The sequence below is a fragment of the Lampetra fluviatilis genome, chromosome 68, assembly GCF_964198595.1.
Source record: "Lampetra fluviatilis chromosome 68, kcLamFluv1.1, whole genome shotgun sequence".
Taxonomy (NCBI): Eukaryota; Metazoa; Chordata; class Hyperoartia; order Petromyzontiformes; family Petromyzontidae; genus Lampetra; species Lampetra fluviatilis.
In genome coordinates, this window is record NC_136342.1 from 1,649,869 (window position 1) to 1,669,754 (window position 19,886).

Below are 19,886 nucleotides of genomic sequence, written 5' to 3' on the forward strand. Positions count from 1 at the left end.
CACCCACCACTCACTCACCACTCACTCACCACTCACCCACCACTCACCACTCACTCACCACTCCAAGCAGCAGCTGCAGGTGCTGAGGCATGGGTCTACCGAGCTCACCACGGAGAGTGAGACACTCACCACTCACCACTCACTCACCACTCACTCACCACTCACTCACCCACACTCACCCACCACTCACCCACCACTCCAAGCAGCAGCTGCAGGAGCTGAGGCACGGCTCTACTGAGCTCACCACGGAGAGTGAGACACTCACCACTCACCCACCACTCACTCACCACTCACTCACCACTCACTCACCACTCACCCACCACTCACCCACCACTCACTCACCACTCACTCACTCACTCACCACTCACTCACCACCCACCACTCACCCACCACTCACTCACCACTCACTCACCACTCACCCACCACTCACCACTCACTCACCCACCACTCACCCACCACTCCAAGCAGCAGCTGCAGGAGCTGAGGCACGGCTCTACTGAGCTCACCACGGAGAGTGAGACCCTCACCACTCACTCACCACTCACTCACCACTCACCCACCACTCACTCACCACTCACTCACCACTCACTCACCACTCACCACTCACTCACCACTCACTCACCACTCACTCACCACTCACTCACCACGCTCACCACTCACCACTCACCCACCACTCACTCACCACGCTCACCACTCACCACTCACCCACCACTCACTCACCACTCACTCACCACTCACCACTCACCCACCACTCACTCACCACTCACTCACCACTCACCCACCACTCACTCACCACTCACTCACCACTCACTCACCACTCACCACTCACCCACCACTCACTCACCACTCACTCACCACTCACTCACCACTCACCACTCACTCACCACTCACTCACCACTCACCACTCACCCACCACTCACTCACCACTCACTCACCACTCACTCACCACTCACCCACCACTCACTCACCACTCACTCACCACTCACTCACTCACCACTCACTCACCACTCACCACTCACTCACCACTCACTCACCACTCACCCACCACTCACCCACCACTCACTCACCACTCACTCACCACTCACCCACCACTCACTCACCACTCACTCACCACTCACCCACCACTCACTCACTCACTCACCACTCACTCACCACTCACCCACCACTCACCCACCACTCACTCACCACTCACTCACTCACCACTCACCCACCACTCACTCACCACTCACTCACCACTCACTCACCACTCACCCACCACTCACCCACCACTCACTCACCACTCACTCACCACTCACCCACCACTCCAAGCAGCAGCTGCAGGAGCTGAGGCACGGGTCTACCGAGCTCACCACGGAGAGTGAGACACTCAGCACTCACTCACCATTCACTCACCACTCACTCACCTCACCACCGCCACTCACCACTCACCACCACTCACCACCGCCACTCACCACACCACCGTCACTCACCACTCACCAGCGTCACTCACCACTCACCAGCGTCACTCACCACTAGTCCACTCGCACTGCAGGCTGACTCCCCTGTCATTACCTCCCGTGGCCACCAGTCCACACCCTCCCGTCATCACGCACGGAATCTAGCACCGAATGAACCACAGGCGGTGCTATGCGTCGAGCACTCAAACGAAACGCGTCCCTCCCCGTCGTGGTGGCCTTGGCAGGCGTCCTGCGCCTCACCACCGCTACTCACCACTCACCACTCACTCGCCACTCACCACTCACTCACCACTCACTCGCCACTCACTCACCACTCACGCGGCGGTCCTCTTGGCAGGCGTCCTGCGGTGCGTGCGTGAGGAGCTCCGCTTCACCGGCTACATTGGCGGCGAGAAGCTTCCCGGCGAGCTGGCGAGGGCTCAGGCCCAGGTGCAGGACCTGCAGCGCGTCGCACGCAAGCAGGGACTGGCTCAGGGGGACCTGGACGCACTGCACGGACAGGTGACACGGGGGGCGGGGGGCTAGGGGGGGCTGGGGGGGCTAGGGGGGGCTGGGGGGGGGGCGGTGGTACGGGGCAGGGGGCAACCCTGCAGCAATACGCACCCAGCCCACCCAGCCAGCCAGCCAGCCACTACCCGACCCTTTGACCCCCCCCACATCCACACACCCTCAGACCCCCCCCACCCTCCACCCTCCAACGCCCGCACCCCTCCACCTTCCGATCCCCCCACCCCCCAACCTCCGACCCCCCCACCCTCCGACCCCCCCAACCCCCCACCTTCCGACCCCCCCAACCTCCGACCCCCCTGCACTGTGTAGGGCGCCCTGCACTGACGACGCGATGGTGGCGATGGTGGCGACGATGAAAATGAAGACTCTGATGATGCCTACGAAAGTGACGATGATGACGACGACGACGGCGACGTTCACGATGGTGGTGATGTTGACGATGGTGACGACGATGATGATGGTGGCGACGACGATGGTAACAATGATGATGACGGTGATGGTGGTGACGATGATGGTGGTGGTGATGGTGGTGGTGGTGTTGGTGGTGGTGGTGATGATGGTGGTGTTGGTGGTGGTGGCGATGTCAGATCGACGAGGTTGGCGAGGAGGTGAGCCGCCTGCTGGAGGGTCGCATGCGCCGCGGAGACCCGGGAGACGACAAACTCGTTCTCTTCAGGCAGCAGGTGACTCGCTCACTCGCTCGCTCACACTCACTCACACTCACTCTCACACTCGCTCACACTCACTCACACTCACTCGCTCACACTCGCTCACTCACACTCACTCACACTCACACTCACTCACACACACTCTCACTCACACACTCACTCACACACTCACAGACACACACACACACTCACACTCACTCACACACACTCACACTCACTCACACACACTCACACTCAGTCACACACACTCTCACTCACACACTCACTCACAGACACACACACAGACTCACACTCACTCACACACTCGCTCACTCACTCACTCACAGACACACACACAGACACACACACTCACACACTCACTCACACTCACTCACTCTCACTCACTCTTACACACTCTTACACTCACTCTCACTCACACACTCATACACTCACTCACTCACTCACACTCACTCACACACACACACTCACACTCAGACACTCACTCACTCACACACTCACTCACTCACACACACTCGCTCACACTCACTCACTCTCACACACTCGCTCACACACACTCGCTCGCTCACACTCACACACACACTCACTCACTCACACACACTCGCTCACACTCACTCACTCTCACACACTCGCTCACTCACACACACACTCACACTCACTCACACACACTCACACGGGGGAGCTGTGTCTGTGTGACGCAGGCGGCCATCATCTCGCGCAAGCGTGTGTGAGGCTACACACTCTCACACTCGCTCACTCACACACACACTAACACACACACTCGCTCACTCACACACACACTCACACACACTCACACACACTCACTCACTCTCACACACACACACTCACTCTCACACACACACACTCACTCACACACTCGCTCACTCACACACACACTCACACACTCTCACACACACACACTCACTCTCACACTCGCTCACACACACACACTCTCACACTAACTCACTTTCACACACACTCACTCACTCACACACTCGCTCACTCACACACACTCACACGGTGGAGCTGTGTCTGTGTGACGCAGGCGGCCATCATCTCGCGCAAGCGTGTGTGAGGCTAGACACTCTCACACTCACTCACTCTCACACACACACTCACACACTCGCTCACTCACTCACTCACACACTCACACACGCACACACACACTCTCACACGGGGGGAGCTGTGTCTGGGTGACGCAGGCGGCCATCATCTCGCGCAAGCGTGTGTGAGGCTACACACTCTCACACTCACTCACTCACTCACTCTCACACACACACACTCACTCACACACTCGCTCACTCACACACACACTCACACACACTCACACGGTGGAGCTGTGTCTGTGTGACGCAGGCGGCCATCATCTCGCGCAAGCGTGTGTGAGGCTACACACTCTCACACTCACTCACTCACACACTCGCTCACTCACTCACTCGCTCTCACACACACACACTCACTCACACACTCGCTCGCTCACTCACACACACACTCACACACACTCACACGGGGGGAGCTGTGTCTGTGTGACGCAGGCGGCCATCATCTCGCGCAAGCGTGTGTGAGGCTACACACTCTCACACTCACTCACTCACACACTCGCTCACACACTCACTCACTCACTCTCACACACGCACACTCACACACACTCACACGGGGGAGCTGTGTCTGTGTGACGCAGGCGGCCATCATCTCGCGCAAGCGTGTGTGAGGCTACACACTCTCACACTCACTCACTCACACACTCGCTCACTCACACACTCACTCACACACTCACACACTCACACACACTCACACGGGGGAGCTGTGTCTGTGTGACGCAGGCGGCCATCATCTCGCGCAAGCGAGCGGCGCGTGCCGAGGAGCTGCAGGCGGCACGTGAGCGGCTGCAGGAGATGGAGCACAGCCGGGAGGAGCGGGGGGGGGGCGGGGGGGGGAGAGGCGCGGGGGGGGAGGAGGTCATCGGAGGCGACGAGGTGAGGGGGCGAGGGGGGGGGGGGGGAGGTGGGGTGGGGGGGGCGGGGGGGGGCGGGGAGGTGGGGGGGGCGGGGGGGGGAGGTGAGGTGGGGGGGGGAGGTGGGGGGGGGGCGGGGGGACGAGATGGGGGGAGAGGTGGGGGGGGCGTGGGGGGGGAAGTGGGGGAGGCGGGGGGGGGAGGTGGGGTGGGGGAGGCGGGGGGGGGAGGTGGGGTGGGGGGGGGAGGTGGGGGGGGCGGGGGGGGGGAGGTGGGGGGGGCGGTGGGGGGAGGTGGGGGGGGGGGACGAGGGGGGGGGGGGGACTAGGTGAAGGGACGAGGGGGGGGGGGAGTAGGTGGGGGGGGGGGGACTAGGTGAGGTCAACGAGGTCAAGGGATGCGGGGGGACGAGGCGGGGACTCGGGGACACCTGAGTGGCAGGTGCAGCAGTGGGTAGCGCATGGCGTGCGGTGGACCTGGTGCAGCTGTGTGTGTGGTGAACATCGCCACTGGGGAGACAAAGGCGGCCGGGCGTGGTGCTGGCCACCCACCCCCTCGGCGTGTGCGCGCGCAGTTCAAGCGCTACGTGGCCCGCCTGCGCTCCAAGAACACGCTGTACATGTGCGTGTGTGTGTGTGCGCTGTGTGTGTGTGTGCGCTGTGTGTGTGTGTGTACGTGTGTGTGTGTGCGCTGTGCGTGTGTAGTTCAAGCGCTACGTGGCCCGCCTGCGCTCCAAGAACACGCTGTACAAGCGTCAGAAGCAGCAGCTGTGGGACTCCCGCGCCGAGCTGGGCGTGCTGACGCGCACGCGAGACCTCCTGGCACAGAGGCTGGGCACCGCTACGCAGCGACTGGTACGCACATTCACACACACCGCACGCACACACACACCACACGCACACTCACGCACACACACGCTCATACACACACACACACACACCACACGCACGCTCACGCACACACACGCTCACACACGCTCACACACGCTCACACACACACACGAGCTGGGCGTGCTGACGCGCACGCGAGACCTCCTGGCACACAGGCTGGGCACCGCTACGCAGCGACTGGTACACGCACACACACGCACACCACACGCACGCACACACACACACACGCTCACACACACACCACGCACGCACCACACGCACGCTCACACACACACACGCTCACACACACACCACGCACGCACCACACGCACGCTCACACACACACACGCTCACACACACACCACGCACGCACCACACGCACGCTCACACACACACACGCTCACACACACGCGCCGAGCTGGGCGTGCTGACGCGCACGCGAGACCTCCTGGCACAGAGGCTGGGCACCGCTACGCAGCGACTGGTACGCACACACACACACGCACCACACGCACCACACGCACCACACGCACGCTCATACACACACACTCATATACACACGTTCATACACAAATATACGCTCATACACACACGTTCATAGACACACACACACGCTCATACACACACACGCTCATATACACACACGCTCATACACACACACACGCTCATACACACATGCTCATACACGCACGCTCATACACACGCTCATACACACACACGCACATACACACACATACACACACGCTCATACACACGCTCATACACACACACACACGCTCATACACACACACGCTCATAGACACACGCACGCACGCACGCACCACACGCACATACACACACACGCTCATTCACACACACACGCTCATACACACACACGCTCATTCACACACACACGCAGGCACATACGCACGCACACACGCACATACACACACACGCTCATACACACACACGCTCATACACACACGCACGCACGCACGCACATACACACACGCTCATACGCACATGCGCATACACATACACCCCAACCCTGATGCCTGCTGCACATTTGGAATCTGCATCTCTCTCTCTCCCCCCGTGGCCACGTGGCTGTTGTTAGACATTTCTTTGAGATATCTTTTGTGATAGCCAGGGGTCACTTGTGACAAAGAGCTACACACCTCAGTGGAAGCCTTACCTGGTACAAATGACAAGTAAGATCTTCTTGGTTCTTTCGGTAAAGTCACGTAGAAGGGAAGTAATAAAATAATAAAAATAAAACATAATAAAATAATAAAAATAAAACATAATAAAATAATAAAAATATAACATAATAGCATAATAAAAATAAAACTAAATAAAATAATAAAAATAAAACATTATAAAATAATAAAACTTAAACATCATATAATAATAAAAATGAAACATAATAAAATAATTCTCACGACGTTTCGGCCACAACGCAAGCAGCCGTCCTCAGGCGAAGACCAGGTCTGTCGAGGCGACAGCGTCTAAAAGAAAACACCACCACGCTTGGAGCGTCTATTTAAGCTGGGTTGGAAGGGGGATAAGATGAATCCCTGCAGTTACGAAAGCTTTAAATCGAAACGAGTAAGATTTATAAAAAAAAAACTTTCTTAAAAAACACGCTTTCATGAAATGTACCGTACTAGTAATGGCAGAACTACACGACTCCAGGAAGTATCCCCGAAGCTTGCCACAACGTAAGGGGGCCGTGGCCAATTACAGCCAACGTCAGTTCAGCGTTGACAATTGGACCCAAGCCGAAACATAACGTGTAAAAAATAACGTTTAAAAAATATATATATAGTATTGTCATCAGTGTGACATTAGTATACCAAGTTTGCAGTGGGTTAAAATCGAGTTACAGGATTTGAGGATGCAACGACAACAACGGCAGACAGAGTGAGTTCATAGAAAGCGTGTCATAAAAATAGATTGGTTGTGTAACAACCACCGCCCTTCGCCCCCTAAGTGCCCGTGCCAGTCTCGGTGCACTCCGGGGTTGTCGCGTGAAGGCTGTCGCTGCTGCCTGCAAGGAGGTCACGGGGCAGACCCAGGTGGTGTCCGTGGGTTGACCGACTGAGTTGGCTGGCAGATGCACCAGCAGCTGTAACCCCCCTACTGTGCCAGGCTAGGTGCAGGAGGTCACGGGGCAGACCCAGCAGGTGCCATGGGTTGGCTGACTGAGTTGGCTGGCAGATGCACCACCTGTGCCCCCTACTGTGCCAGGCTAGGTGCAGGAGGTCACGGGGCAGACCCAGCAGGTGCCATGGGTTGGCTGACTGAGATGAATTATAGATGCACCACCAGCTGTACCCCCCTACTGTGCCAGGCTAGGTGCAGGAGGTCACGGGGCAGACCCAGGTGGTGTCCGTGGGTTGACCGACTGAGTTGGCTGGCAGATGTACCAGCAGCTGTAACCCCCCTACTGTGCCAGGCTAGGTGCAGGAGGTCACGGGGCAGACCCAGCAGGTGCCATGGGTTGGCTGACTGAGTTGGCTGGCAGATGCACCACCTGTGCTCCCCTACTGTGCCAGGCTAGGTGCAGGAGGTCACGGGGCAGACCCAGCAGGTGCCATGGGTTGGCTGACTGAGATGACCGGCAGATGCACCACCAGCTGTACCCCCTACTGTGCCAGGCTAGGTGCAGGAGGTCACGGGGCAGACCCAGCAGGTGCCATGGGTTGGCTGACTGAGATGAATTATAGATGCACCACCAGCTGTACCCCCTACTGTGCCAGGCTAGGTGCAGGAGGTCACGGGGCAGACCCGGCAGGTGCCATGGGTTGACCGACTGAGATGGCTGGTAGATGCAAAGGCACACAGACACACTCGCAAAGACACACACATGGACACACACACAGATATACACACACACACACAAAGACAAAGATCCCCCGTATAGCCTGTCACAGACTGGAGGGGCAAGTGCTGTTAGCGAGCACCTGTGAAGGCCGGCACGGCACACGAGGGGGTGGGTGGCCAGCACCACGCCCGGCCGCCTTTGTCTCCCCAGTGGCGATGTTTACTACACACAGCACCAGGTAACTCATTTGAGGCTGAGTCGACCTAGGGGAGGCCCAGGACCGGTTCAGATAATCGTCACTGGGTGGTGTTGGTGGCCGTGAGCGGGAATCGAACTCGGGTCGCGCAAACCAGTGGCGGTAATGGTGGCGACGGTGGCGACGGTGGTGACGGTGGTGAAGGTGGTGACAGTGGTGGTGGTGATCACGGTGGTGATGATGACGGTGGTGGTGGTGATGATCGAGGTGGTGATGATGACGGTGGCGGTGGTGGTGACGGTGGTGGTGATGGTGGTGGTGGCGGCGGTGATGATGACAATGGTGGCAGTGATGATGGCGTTGATGATGACGGTGGTGGTGTTGATGATGACGGTGGCGGTGGTGGTGGTGATGATGTTGGTGGTGGTGGTGGTGGTGATGACGGCGGTGATGATGACGTTGATGATTATGACGGCGGTGGTGGTGGCTGCGGTGGTGGTGATGATGACATTGATGATGATGGTGGTGGTGGTGATGACGGTGGTGATGATGCCGTTGATGATGATGACGGTGGTGGTGGCGGTGATGATGGTGGTGGTGATGATGATGGTGGTGGTGGCGGTGATGATGATGATGATGATGGTGATGATGACGTTGATGATGACGGCGGCGGCGGTGATGATGATGACAATGGTGGCGGTGATGATGGCGTTGATGATGATGACGGTGGTGGTGGTGGCGATGACGACGTTGATGATGATGGCGGTGGTGGTGGGGATGATGACGGTGGTGGCTGCTGCGGTGGTGATGATGGCGTTGATGATGATGACGGTGGTGGTGGTGATGACGGTGGTGATGATGACGTTGATGATGACGGTGGCGGTGGTGGTGGTGGTGGTGGTGGTGATGATGGTGGTGGTGGTGATGATGTTGGTCGTGGTGGTGGTGATGATGACGTTGATGATGACGGCGTTGATGATGATGACGGTGGTGATGACGACGTTGATGATGACGGTGGCGGTGGCGGCGGTGGTGGTGATGGTGGTGGTGGTGGTGATGATGTTGGTCGTGGTGGTGGTGATGATAACGTTGATGGTGACGGTGGCGGTGGTGGTGGTGGTGATGGTGGTGGTGGTGGTGATGATGTTGGTCGTGGTGGTGGTGATGATGACGTTAATGATGACGGCGTTGATGATGATTATGATGACGGTGTTGGCTGCTGCTGCGGTGGTGGTGCAGCTTGCGCTGGAGGAGCGCCGTGGCGTGGCGGGGTTCAGCGAGGCGCAAGACGACCTGGAGAAGGTGTCACGCACGAAGCAGCACCACGACGAGGCCAAGGCGCAGACGCTGGGAGACATGTCCCACATGGTGAGCCGTCAATACACCGTCAATACACCATCAATACACCGTCAATACACCGTCAATACACCGTCAATACACCGTCAATACACCGTCAATACACCGTCAATACACCTTCAATACACCATCAATACACCGTCAATACATCGTCAATACACCGTCAATACACCGTCAATACACCATCAATACACCACCAGCGCTATCAATACACCATCAGAGATGCACAGACCCACACAGAGACCCATAGACTCACACAGAGACCCATAGACTCACACAGAGACTCACACAGAGACCCACAGACTCACACAGAGACCCACACAGAGATCTGTAGACTCACACAGAGACCTGTAGACTCACACAGAGACCCATAGACTCACACAGAGACCCACAGACTCACACAGAGAGGCATAGACTCACACAGAGACCCACAGACTCACACAGAGACCCACAGGCTCACACAGAGACCCACAGACTCACACAGAGACCCACAGACTCACAGAGAGACCCACAGACTCACACAGAGACCCATAGACTCACACAGAGACCCACACAGAGACCCACAGACTCACACAGAGACCCACAGACTCACACAGAGACCCACAGACTCACACAGAGACCCACAGACTCACAGAGAGACCCACAGACTCACACAGAGACCCACACAGAGACCTGTAGACTCACACAGAGACCCATAGACTCACACAGAGACCCATAGACTCACACAGAGACCCACAGACTCACACAGAGACCCACAGACTCACACAGAGACCCACAGGCTACTTGGGTGACCTTTGTCTTTGGTTCAGGTGCGTGAGTTGAACGCTCTGATCACCGACAAGAAGGCCGCCCTCTCTCCCGTCATCAAGGAGCTGCGCCCCCTGAGGCAGCACTGCCAGGTACGGTCAACCACTCGCTCAGCGACACACTCACTCACTCACACACACACTAAGATACACACACTCACACTCAATCACCGACACACACACTCACTCACGGACACACTTACTCACACACTAAGATACACACACTCACACACTCACTCGCTCAGCGACACACTCACTCACAGACACACACACTAAGATACACACACTCACACTCACTCACCGACACACACACTCACTCACGGACACACTCACTCACACACTAAGATACACACACTCACACACTCACTCACACACTCACTCGCTCAGCGACACACTCACTCACTCACACACTAAGATACACACACTCACACACTCACTCACACACTCACTCGCTCAGCGACACACTCACTCACAGACACACACACTCACACACTCACTCACTCACTAAGACACACTCACTCACTCACTAAGACACACTCACTCACACACACTCACTCACACACTGACACTCACACACACTCACTCACACACTCACAGACACACACACTCACTCGCACAGCGACACACTCACTCACACACTCACACTCACATTCACTCACCGACACACACACTCACTCACGGACACACTCACTCACTCACCGACACACTCACTCACACACACTCACAGACACACTCACTCATTCACTCACACACTCACTCACTGAGATACTCACAGACACACACTCATTCACTCACCGACACTCACACACACTCACTCACTCACACACTCACTCGCTCAGCGACACACTCACTCACTCACACACACTCATACTCACTCACAGACACACACACACACTCACTCGCTCAGCGACACACTCACTCACTCACACACACACACTGACACTCACACACTCACTCACCGACACACACACACACACCGACACACTCACTCACTCACACACACTCACACTCGCTCAGCGACACACTCACTCACACACTCACACACTGACACTCACACACACTCACAGACACACACACTCACTCACTCACACACACTCACACACACTCACTCATTCACTGAGACACTCACAGACACACACACACTCACTCACCGACACACACACTCACTCACTCACACACTCACTCGCTCAGCGACACACTCACTCACTCACACACACTCACACTCACTCACAGACACACACACACACTCACTCGCTCAGCGACACACTCACTCACTCACACACACACACTGACACTCACACACTCACTCACTGACACACACACACACCGACACACTCACTCACACACACACACTCACACTCACTCAGCGACACACTCACTCACTCACACACACTCACTCACACACTCACACACTGACACTCACACACACTCACAGACACACACACTCACTCACTCACACACACTCACACACACTCACTCATTCACTGAGACACTCACAGATACACTCACTCATTCACACACTCACTCACTGAGACACTCATAGACACACACACACTCACTCACCGACACACACACTCACTCACCGACACACTCACACACACTCACTGACACACACTCACACACACACTCACACACACTCACTCACACACACACTCACTCACACACTCACTCACTCACACACTCACTCACTCACCGACACACTCACTGACACATACTCACTCACCGACACTCACACTCATTCACAGACACACTCACACACACTCACCGACACACACACTCATTCACACTCACACACACTCACACACTCACTCACTCACACACACTCACTCACACACAGACACACACTCACTGACTCACAGACACACACACAGACACACACACTCACTCACACACTCACTCACCGACACACACACACTCACTCACACACAGACACACACACACTCACTCACAGACACACACACAGACACACAAACTCACACTCACTCACACACTCACTCGCTCAGCGACACACTCACTCACAGACACACACACTCACACACTCACTCACTCACTAAGACACACTCACTCACTCACTAAGACACACTCACTCACACACACTCACTCACACACTGACACTCACACACACTCACTCACACACTCACAGACACACACACTCACTCGCACAGCGACACACTCACTCACACACTCACACTCACATTCACTCACCGACACACACACTCACTCACGGACACACTCACTCACTCACCGACACACTCACTCACACACACTCACAGACACACACGCTCACTCACTGACACACACACTCATTCACAGACACACTCACTCATTCACTCACACACTCACTCACTGAGATACTCACAGACACACACTCATTCACTCACCGACACTCACACACACTCACTCACTCACACACTCACTCGCTCAGCGACACACTCACTCACTCACACACACTCATACTCACTCACAGACACACACACACACTCACTCGCTCAGCGACACACTCACTCACTCACTCACACACACACACTGACACTCACACACTCACTCACCGACACACACACACACCGACACACTCACTCACTCACACACACTCACACTCGCTCAGCGACACACTCACTCACACACTCACACACTGACACTCACACACACTCACAGACACACACACTCACTCACTCACACACACTCACACACACTCACTCATTCACTGAGACACTCACAGACACACACACACTCACTCACCGACACACACACTCACTCACTCACACACTCACTCGCTCAGCGACACACTCACTCACTCACTCACACACACTCACACTCACTCACAGACACACACACACACTCACTCGCTCACCGACACACACACTCACTCACACACACACAGACACACTCACTCAAACACACACTCACTCACACAGACACACTCACTCACACACTCACTCACCGACACACTCATTCACTCACCGACACACTCACTCACTCACCGACACACACACTCACTCACCGACACACTCACTCACTCACCGACACACACACTCATTCACTCACACACACACAGACACACTCACACAGACACACACACTCACTCACACACTCACTCACCGACACACTCATTCACTCACCGACACACTCACTCACTCACCGACACACACACTCACTCACCGACACACTCACTCACCGACACACTCACTCACTCACCGACACACTCACCGACACACATACTCACTCACCGACACACATACTCACTCACCGACACACACACTCACTCACCGACACACACACTCACTCACCGACACACACACTCACTCACCGACACATACACTCACTCACCGACACACTCACTCACCGACACACTCACTCACTCACCGACACACACACTCACTCACCGACACACTCACTCACCGACACACTCACTCACTCACCGACACACTCACTCACCGACACACAGACTCACTCACTCACCGACACACTCACTCACCGACACACACACTCACTCACCGACACACTCACCGATACACACACTCACTCACCGACACACACACTCACTCACTCACCGACACACACACTCACTCACTCACCGACACACTCACTCACTCACCGACACACACACTCACTCACCGACACACACACTCACTCACCGACACACACTCACTCACTCACCGACACACTCACTCACTCACCGACACACACTCACTCACCACGGTGCGTGTGTCACGTGTGTCACGGTGTGTGTGCCGCGGTGTGTCACGTGTGTGTGGTGTGTCACGTGTGTGCTGTGTCACGTGTGTGTCGCTGTGTCACGTGTGTCGCGTGTGTGTGCTGTGTCACGTGTGTCGCTGTGTCACGTGTGTGTGTGTCACGGTGTGTGTCACGTGTGTGCTGTGTCACGTGTGTGCTGTGTCACAGTGTGTGTCACTGTGTCACGTGTGTGTCACTGTGTCACGTGTGTGTCGCTGTGTCACGTGTGTGCTGTGTCACGGTGTGTGTGTCACGTGTGTGTCGCTGTGTCACGCGTGTGTCGTGGCGTGTGTCGCTGTGTCACGTGTGTGTCGCTGTGTCACGTGTGTCACGTGTGTGCTGTGTCACGGTGTGTGTCACTGTGTCACGTGTGTGTCGCTGTGTCACGTGTGTGCTGTGTCACGGTGTGTGTGTCACGTGTGTGTCGCTGTGTCACGCGTGTGTCGCGGCGTGTGTCGCTGTGTCACGTGTGTGTCACGTGTGTGTCGCTGTGTCACGTGTGTCACGTGTGTGCTGTGTCACGGTGTGTATGTCATGTGTGTGTGCTGTGTCACGGTGTGTATGTCATGTGTGTGTGTGCTGTGTCACGTGTGTGTCACGTGTGTGTCGCTGTGTCACGTGTGTCACGTGTGTGCTGTGTCACGGTGTGTATGTCACGTGTGTGTGCTGTGTCACGGTGTGTGTGTCACGTGTGTGTCGCTGTGCAGGAGCTGGGCGAGGAGTTTGAGCGCAGGAAGTCGCAGTACGAGAGCTGCGCTGCCGGCCTGGAGAGCAACCGCTCCCAGCTGGAGCAGGTGAGCTGCGTGTGTGTTTGTGTGTGTGTGCACGTGTGTGGGTGAGTGCGTGTGTGTGCGTGTGTGTACGTGTGTGTGTACGCGTGTGTGTGTGTGTGCGTGTGTGAGTGTGTTTGTGTGTGTGTGTGAGTGTGTGTGTGTACGTGTGTGTGTGTGTGCGCGTGTGTGTGTGTGTACGTGTGTGTGTGTACGTGTGTGTGTGTGTGTGTGGTGTGCGTGTGTGTGTGTACGTGTGTGTGCGTGTGTGTGTGTGTGAGTGTGTGTGCGTGTGTGTGTACGTGTGTACGTGTGTGTGTGTACGTGTGTGTGTGTGTACGTGTGTGTGTGTGTCTGTGTGTGCGCGTGTGTGTGCGTGTGTGTGTTTGCGTGTGTGCGTGTGTGTGTGTGTGAGTGTGTGTGTACGTGTGTGTGGTGTGTGTGTGTACGTGTGTGTGTGGGTGAGTGCGTGTGTGTGAGCGTGTGTGTGAGTGTGTGTGAGTGTGTGCGTGTGCGAGTGTGTGTGTGTGCGTGTGTGCATGTGTGTGTGAGTGTGTGTGTGTGTACGTGTGTGTGTGCGTGTGTGTGTACGTGTGTGTGCGTATGTGTGTGTGTGTACCTGTGTGTGTGTGTACGTGTGTGCGTGTGTGTACGTGTGTGTGTGTACGTGTGTGTGTACGTGTGTGTACGTGTGTGTGTGTGTGTGTACGTGTGTGTGTACGTGTGTGTGCGTGTGAGTGTGTGCGTGTGTGTGAGTGTGTGCGTGTGTGTGCGTGTGAGTGTGTGCGTGTGTGTGCGTGTGCGTGCGTGTGTGCGGTTGTGTGTGTGTGCGTCTGTGTGTCAGTGTGTGCGAGTGTGTGTGTGCGTGTGTGTGTGCGCGTGTGTGTGTGTGCGTGTGTGTGTGCGCGTGTGTGTGTGTGCGCGTGCGTGTGCGTGTGTGTGTGTGCGTGCGTGTGTGTGCGTGTGTGTACGCGTGCGTGTGTCCGGCAAAACAACCTCCTACCTCCTCGCGGTGCCGGACGGGCAACACTGTCGTGGGCAGTGCTGTAGGGGGAGGGCCAATGCCCATTGGCCTCTCCCCTCATGGCGTCTGTGACCACCACAGTGGCTAAACGGGGGCTCTGGACGGGTGCGAGGGGCTGGTAACCCCTCCACCTTCAATTAACCACCACTAAACTACGAATTAAACATAAACCTGTAATTAATAAGCTTGTGCCGGAGGCCCCGGGGGGTCAGGCTTTTATGACGTCTCCTGGCCAAACCCCATTTGGCGGAGCCAGGAGATTGAATTTTAACCCTCGGGGCTCCTCCAGTAACAAGGAAAAACCATTGCGGATGGCCACGTGGAATGTTCGAACGCTCACTGCGGAGGAGAGGCTGCCACTCCTCTGTCGGGAGCTGGACCGGTACCGCCTGGATCTCTGTGGCATTCAGGAGGTCCGGTGGACCGGTTCTGGCTCCTGCCACCATGAGGGGTGGACAGTCCTCTACTCGGGGCAGGAGACTGCCAAACAACAGGGTGTGGCTCTTCTTCTGAACAAAAGAATGAAGGGGGCGTGGGAGCGTGGCGGTGAGGTGTGGGAAGCTGTAAGCCCCAGGATACTTTGGGCTCGCCTTCCCATCAACCAGAGGCGAGGAGTGGTGGTCGTGGTTACTTACGCCCCCACCGAAGACGAACATCCGTGGAGGGATGCAGGCAAAGCCGATGAGTCAGACGCTTTCTATGACCTACTGTCACAGGTGCTGGCTAAAGTGGCCACTCGGGACAGAGTCATCTTGTTGGGTGACTTCAATGCCCGAGTTGGTCATGATGCTGGCACCTGGTCTGGAGTGATTGGAAGGCATGGGCCAGATCAGCTCAATAACAACGGTAGGAGGCTGCTAGATTTCTGTGCAGCCCATGGGCTTGTAATTACCAACACGCTCTTCCGGCATCGGCGCATCCACACAACATCATGGATGCATGCCGGGTCCAAGCAAGAACATCTGCTGGACTACGTAGTGACGGACCAGCGGATGCGAGCCCATGTCCTTGACACCAGGACCTACCGTGGAGCTGATCTGCCCTCTGACCATCGACTAGTCATCTGTAAGATGCGCCTGCCATTCTTCCACTCCGGTGGTGGGTGTACACCCAGGATCCCATTCCAACCAAAAGTGGCCTGGTCTAAGTTAGCTGATGAAAGTTGCAAGCGAGAATTTCATCATCGCTTGCAGCTGGGGTTGGCATCGTCCCCCACTCCACCTGATGTCGAGGGTAAATGGGCGAGGTTTAAGACTGTGACTCATGCAGCTGCAATGGCTGCTTTGGGTACGCGGTCCAGACCTCCCCGGGAACCCTGGCTGACGGAGGAGGTGTTCAGGTTAATTGAGAAAAAGCGACAGGCCCACTCTCATCGCCTACAGCATCCCACGTCAGAGAATGAGGAGGTTTACCGCAGCCTTCGCTCGGAGGTTCGGAGAGCCGTAAGGCGCTGTAAGGATGGGTGGTGGTCGCGGGTTGCTGAGGAGATGGAGTCTGCCTCAGTGGCCCGCGATCACAAATCACTATTTAACTCCATCAAAAAAGTAACCTGCAGCGCCACACCTATTACCATCATTAGAGGAAAAAACGGTGATCCAATCTCCGACCCCCAGGAACAGGTTTGCAGATTTGCTGAGCATTTCTGTGAGGTCCTGGGGGAGGGAAAATCTCTCAGCCAGGAAAACATCATGGCACAAAGTGGGGATAACCCTGCTGAGGCTGCGGTGCCTCAAATATTGGAAGAGGTCACCCCCTGTGAGTGGCTGGCTGAGGTACCGGCTGTTGAGGAAGTACTGAGGGCGATCCGGAGTCTGAGACCAGGGAAGGCACCGGGCAGAGATGATCTCCCAGGCGAAATGCTGAGGGAGGGTGGCGTTTGTGCACAGACTGCCCTATATGACATCATAACAACAGTCTGGACCACTGGACGGGTTCCGCAGGACTGGAAGGATGCCCTGGTGGTCCCCCTCTTTAAGAAGGGGGACCGCACAGACTGTAACAACTACAGGGGCATCTCACTCCTCAGTGTGCCGGGTAAGGTCCTGGCAAGGATTATTCAACATCGCCTTGCTAGGCATGCTGAGGAGAGGCTTGCGGAGCCCCAATGTGGTTTCAGGAAAGGGCGGTCCTGCACAGATGCCATATTTTCTGTCCGTCTGCTACAGCAGAGGTGTAGGGAATTCCAAAAAGACCTACATCTCTGCTTTATTGACCTGGTCAAGGCCTATGATACCATCAGTAGGACTGGGCTCTGGGTTGTTCTTCGTGCTTTCGGAGTCCCTGACCCTCTGCTCACGATCATTAAGGACCTTCATGATGGTGAGCGGGCCCGGGTAAAACTACGTGGCCGGGAGTCGGAGCCTTTCCCTGTACACCTTGGGGTGCGACAGGGATGTCCTCTGGCTCCCACATTATTTAACATCTATTTCGACTGCGTAGTTCGTGAAGCCTTCAATAGCTGTACCGGGGGAATTACCATTTGGTACAGATATAATGGGAGGCTGATCGACGCCCGGGTGCGATCAAGGGATGGCTCCCTATTGGTCAACCACGTTATGTATGCCGATGATTTGGTAATAGCTGCTCATTCAGAAGAGGAGTTGGAGACGCTGCTGCTGAGGCTGGAGTGTGCCACTAAGAGGTGGGGCCTTACCATCAGCCCCACCAAAACTAAGCACCTGCCTGGGTATTTTGTACCATCGGGCACTCCGCCCCCACAACTCCCAATCGGTGATGGGGCAGTTGTGGAGAGAGTAGAGAGTTTCCCATACCTGGGCAGTGTGCTCATGACCAGCTCCAGTTTATCAGCAGAGGTCTCACTCCGAATCAGTCGAGCGGCAATATCTTTTCATCGGTTGCGTAACGCTGTGTGGAAGCTACCTGGTCTGTCGCTCCGCACGAAGCTTCAGGTCTTCTCGGCCACGGTCATTCCCTCCCTTCTCTACGCTTGCAAAACGTGGACCCCCCTAGTGGAGCATCTTCGCCGGTTGGAAACATTTAGGCTGGCCTGCCTACGATCCATCCTGGGTTTGACCAGGCTGGATTGTGTGAGGAGCTCACAAGTCCTTGAAAGATCTGGGCAAAGTCCCATCAGTGAGCTCCTCCGGCAGGCAAGGCTGCGTTGGCTGGGTCATGTAGCCCGCATGCCCAGCCACCGCATGCCTAAACAGCTTTTGTTCGGCCGGATCGAGGGGGCTAAACGGGCGCGGCACGGGCTAGAGAAGAGATGGAGTGATGTGGTACAGGAGGACGTGGAGCTGAGTGGACTTGCCGATGACTGGTACCAGCGGTGTCAAGATCGGCCTCAGTGGAGGAGGCTCGTGAAGGACGCTACTGGGCAGTTGGAGGCAGTCGCCCTCCAACAACAACGGAGGGCGGAGGAGCGACGCTCACAACAACGAGCGGAGCGCCGGGTGGCTAAAGCACAGCAAGTTGGCACAGTAGGGGGCACAGGTGGTGCATCAGCCAGTCATCTCGGTCATCTCGGTCAGTCGACCCGTGGCACCTGGGTCTGCCCCGTGACCTCCTGCCAGCGGGCGTTCGACACTTCACGTGGCCTCAAGGTGCACATGGCCTGGCACAAGCGTCGTGGTGACGTCACCGCCACTTAGTGGCGAATGGCGGTTGTTGTTGTTGTGTTGGCACAGTAGGGGGCACAGGTGGTGCATCTATAAGTCATCTCAGTCAGTCGACCCGTGGCACCTGCTGGGTCTGCCCCGTGACCTTCTGCCAGCGGGC

General features: G+C 56.3%; 1 protein-coding gene across 1 annotated transcript in view; it reads left to right on the forward strand.

Annotated features, from left to right (window-relative positions):
* Positions 1–19,886, forward strand: part of IFT81 (intraflagellar transport 81) — a 58,656-nt gene that overhangs the window by 29,486 nt on the left and 9,284 nt on the right. The window contains exons 3-11 of the mRNA XM_078882951.1: positions 1,222–1,357; positions 1,795–1,958; positions 2,555–2,650; positions 4,456–4,547; positions 4,578–4,608; positions 5,291–5,440; positions 9,697–9,825; positions 10,623–10,712; positions 15,062–15,148. Of these exons, the coding sequence (XP_078739077.1) occupies positions 1,222–1,357; positions 1,795–1,958; positions 2,555–2,650; positions 4,456–4,547; positions 4,578–4,608; positions 5,291–5,440; positions 9,697–9,825; positions 10,623–10,712; positions 15,062–15,148 (975 nt within the window). The remainder of the gene's footprint in view (positions 1–1,221; positions 1,358–1,794; positions 1,959–2,554; positions 2,651–4,455; positions 4,548–4,577; positions 4,609–5,290; positions 5,441–9,696; positions 9,826–10,622; positions 10,713–15,061; positions 15,149–19,886) is intronic.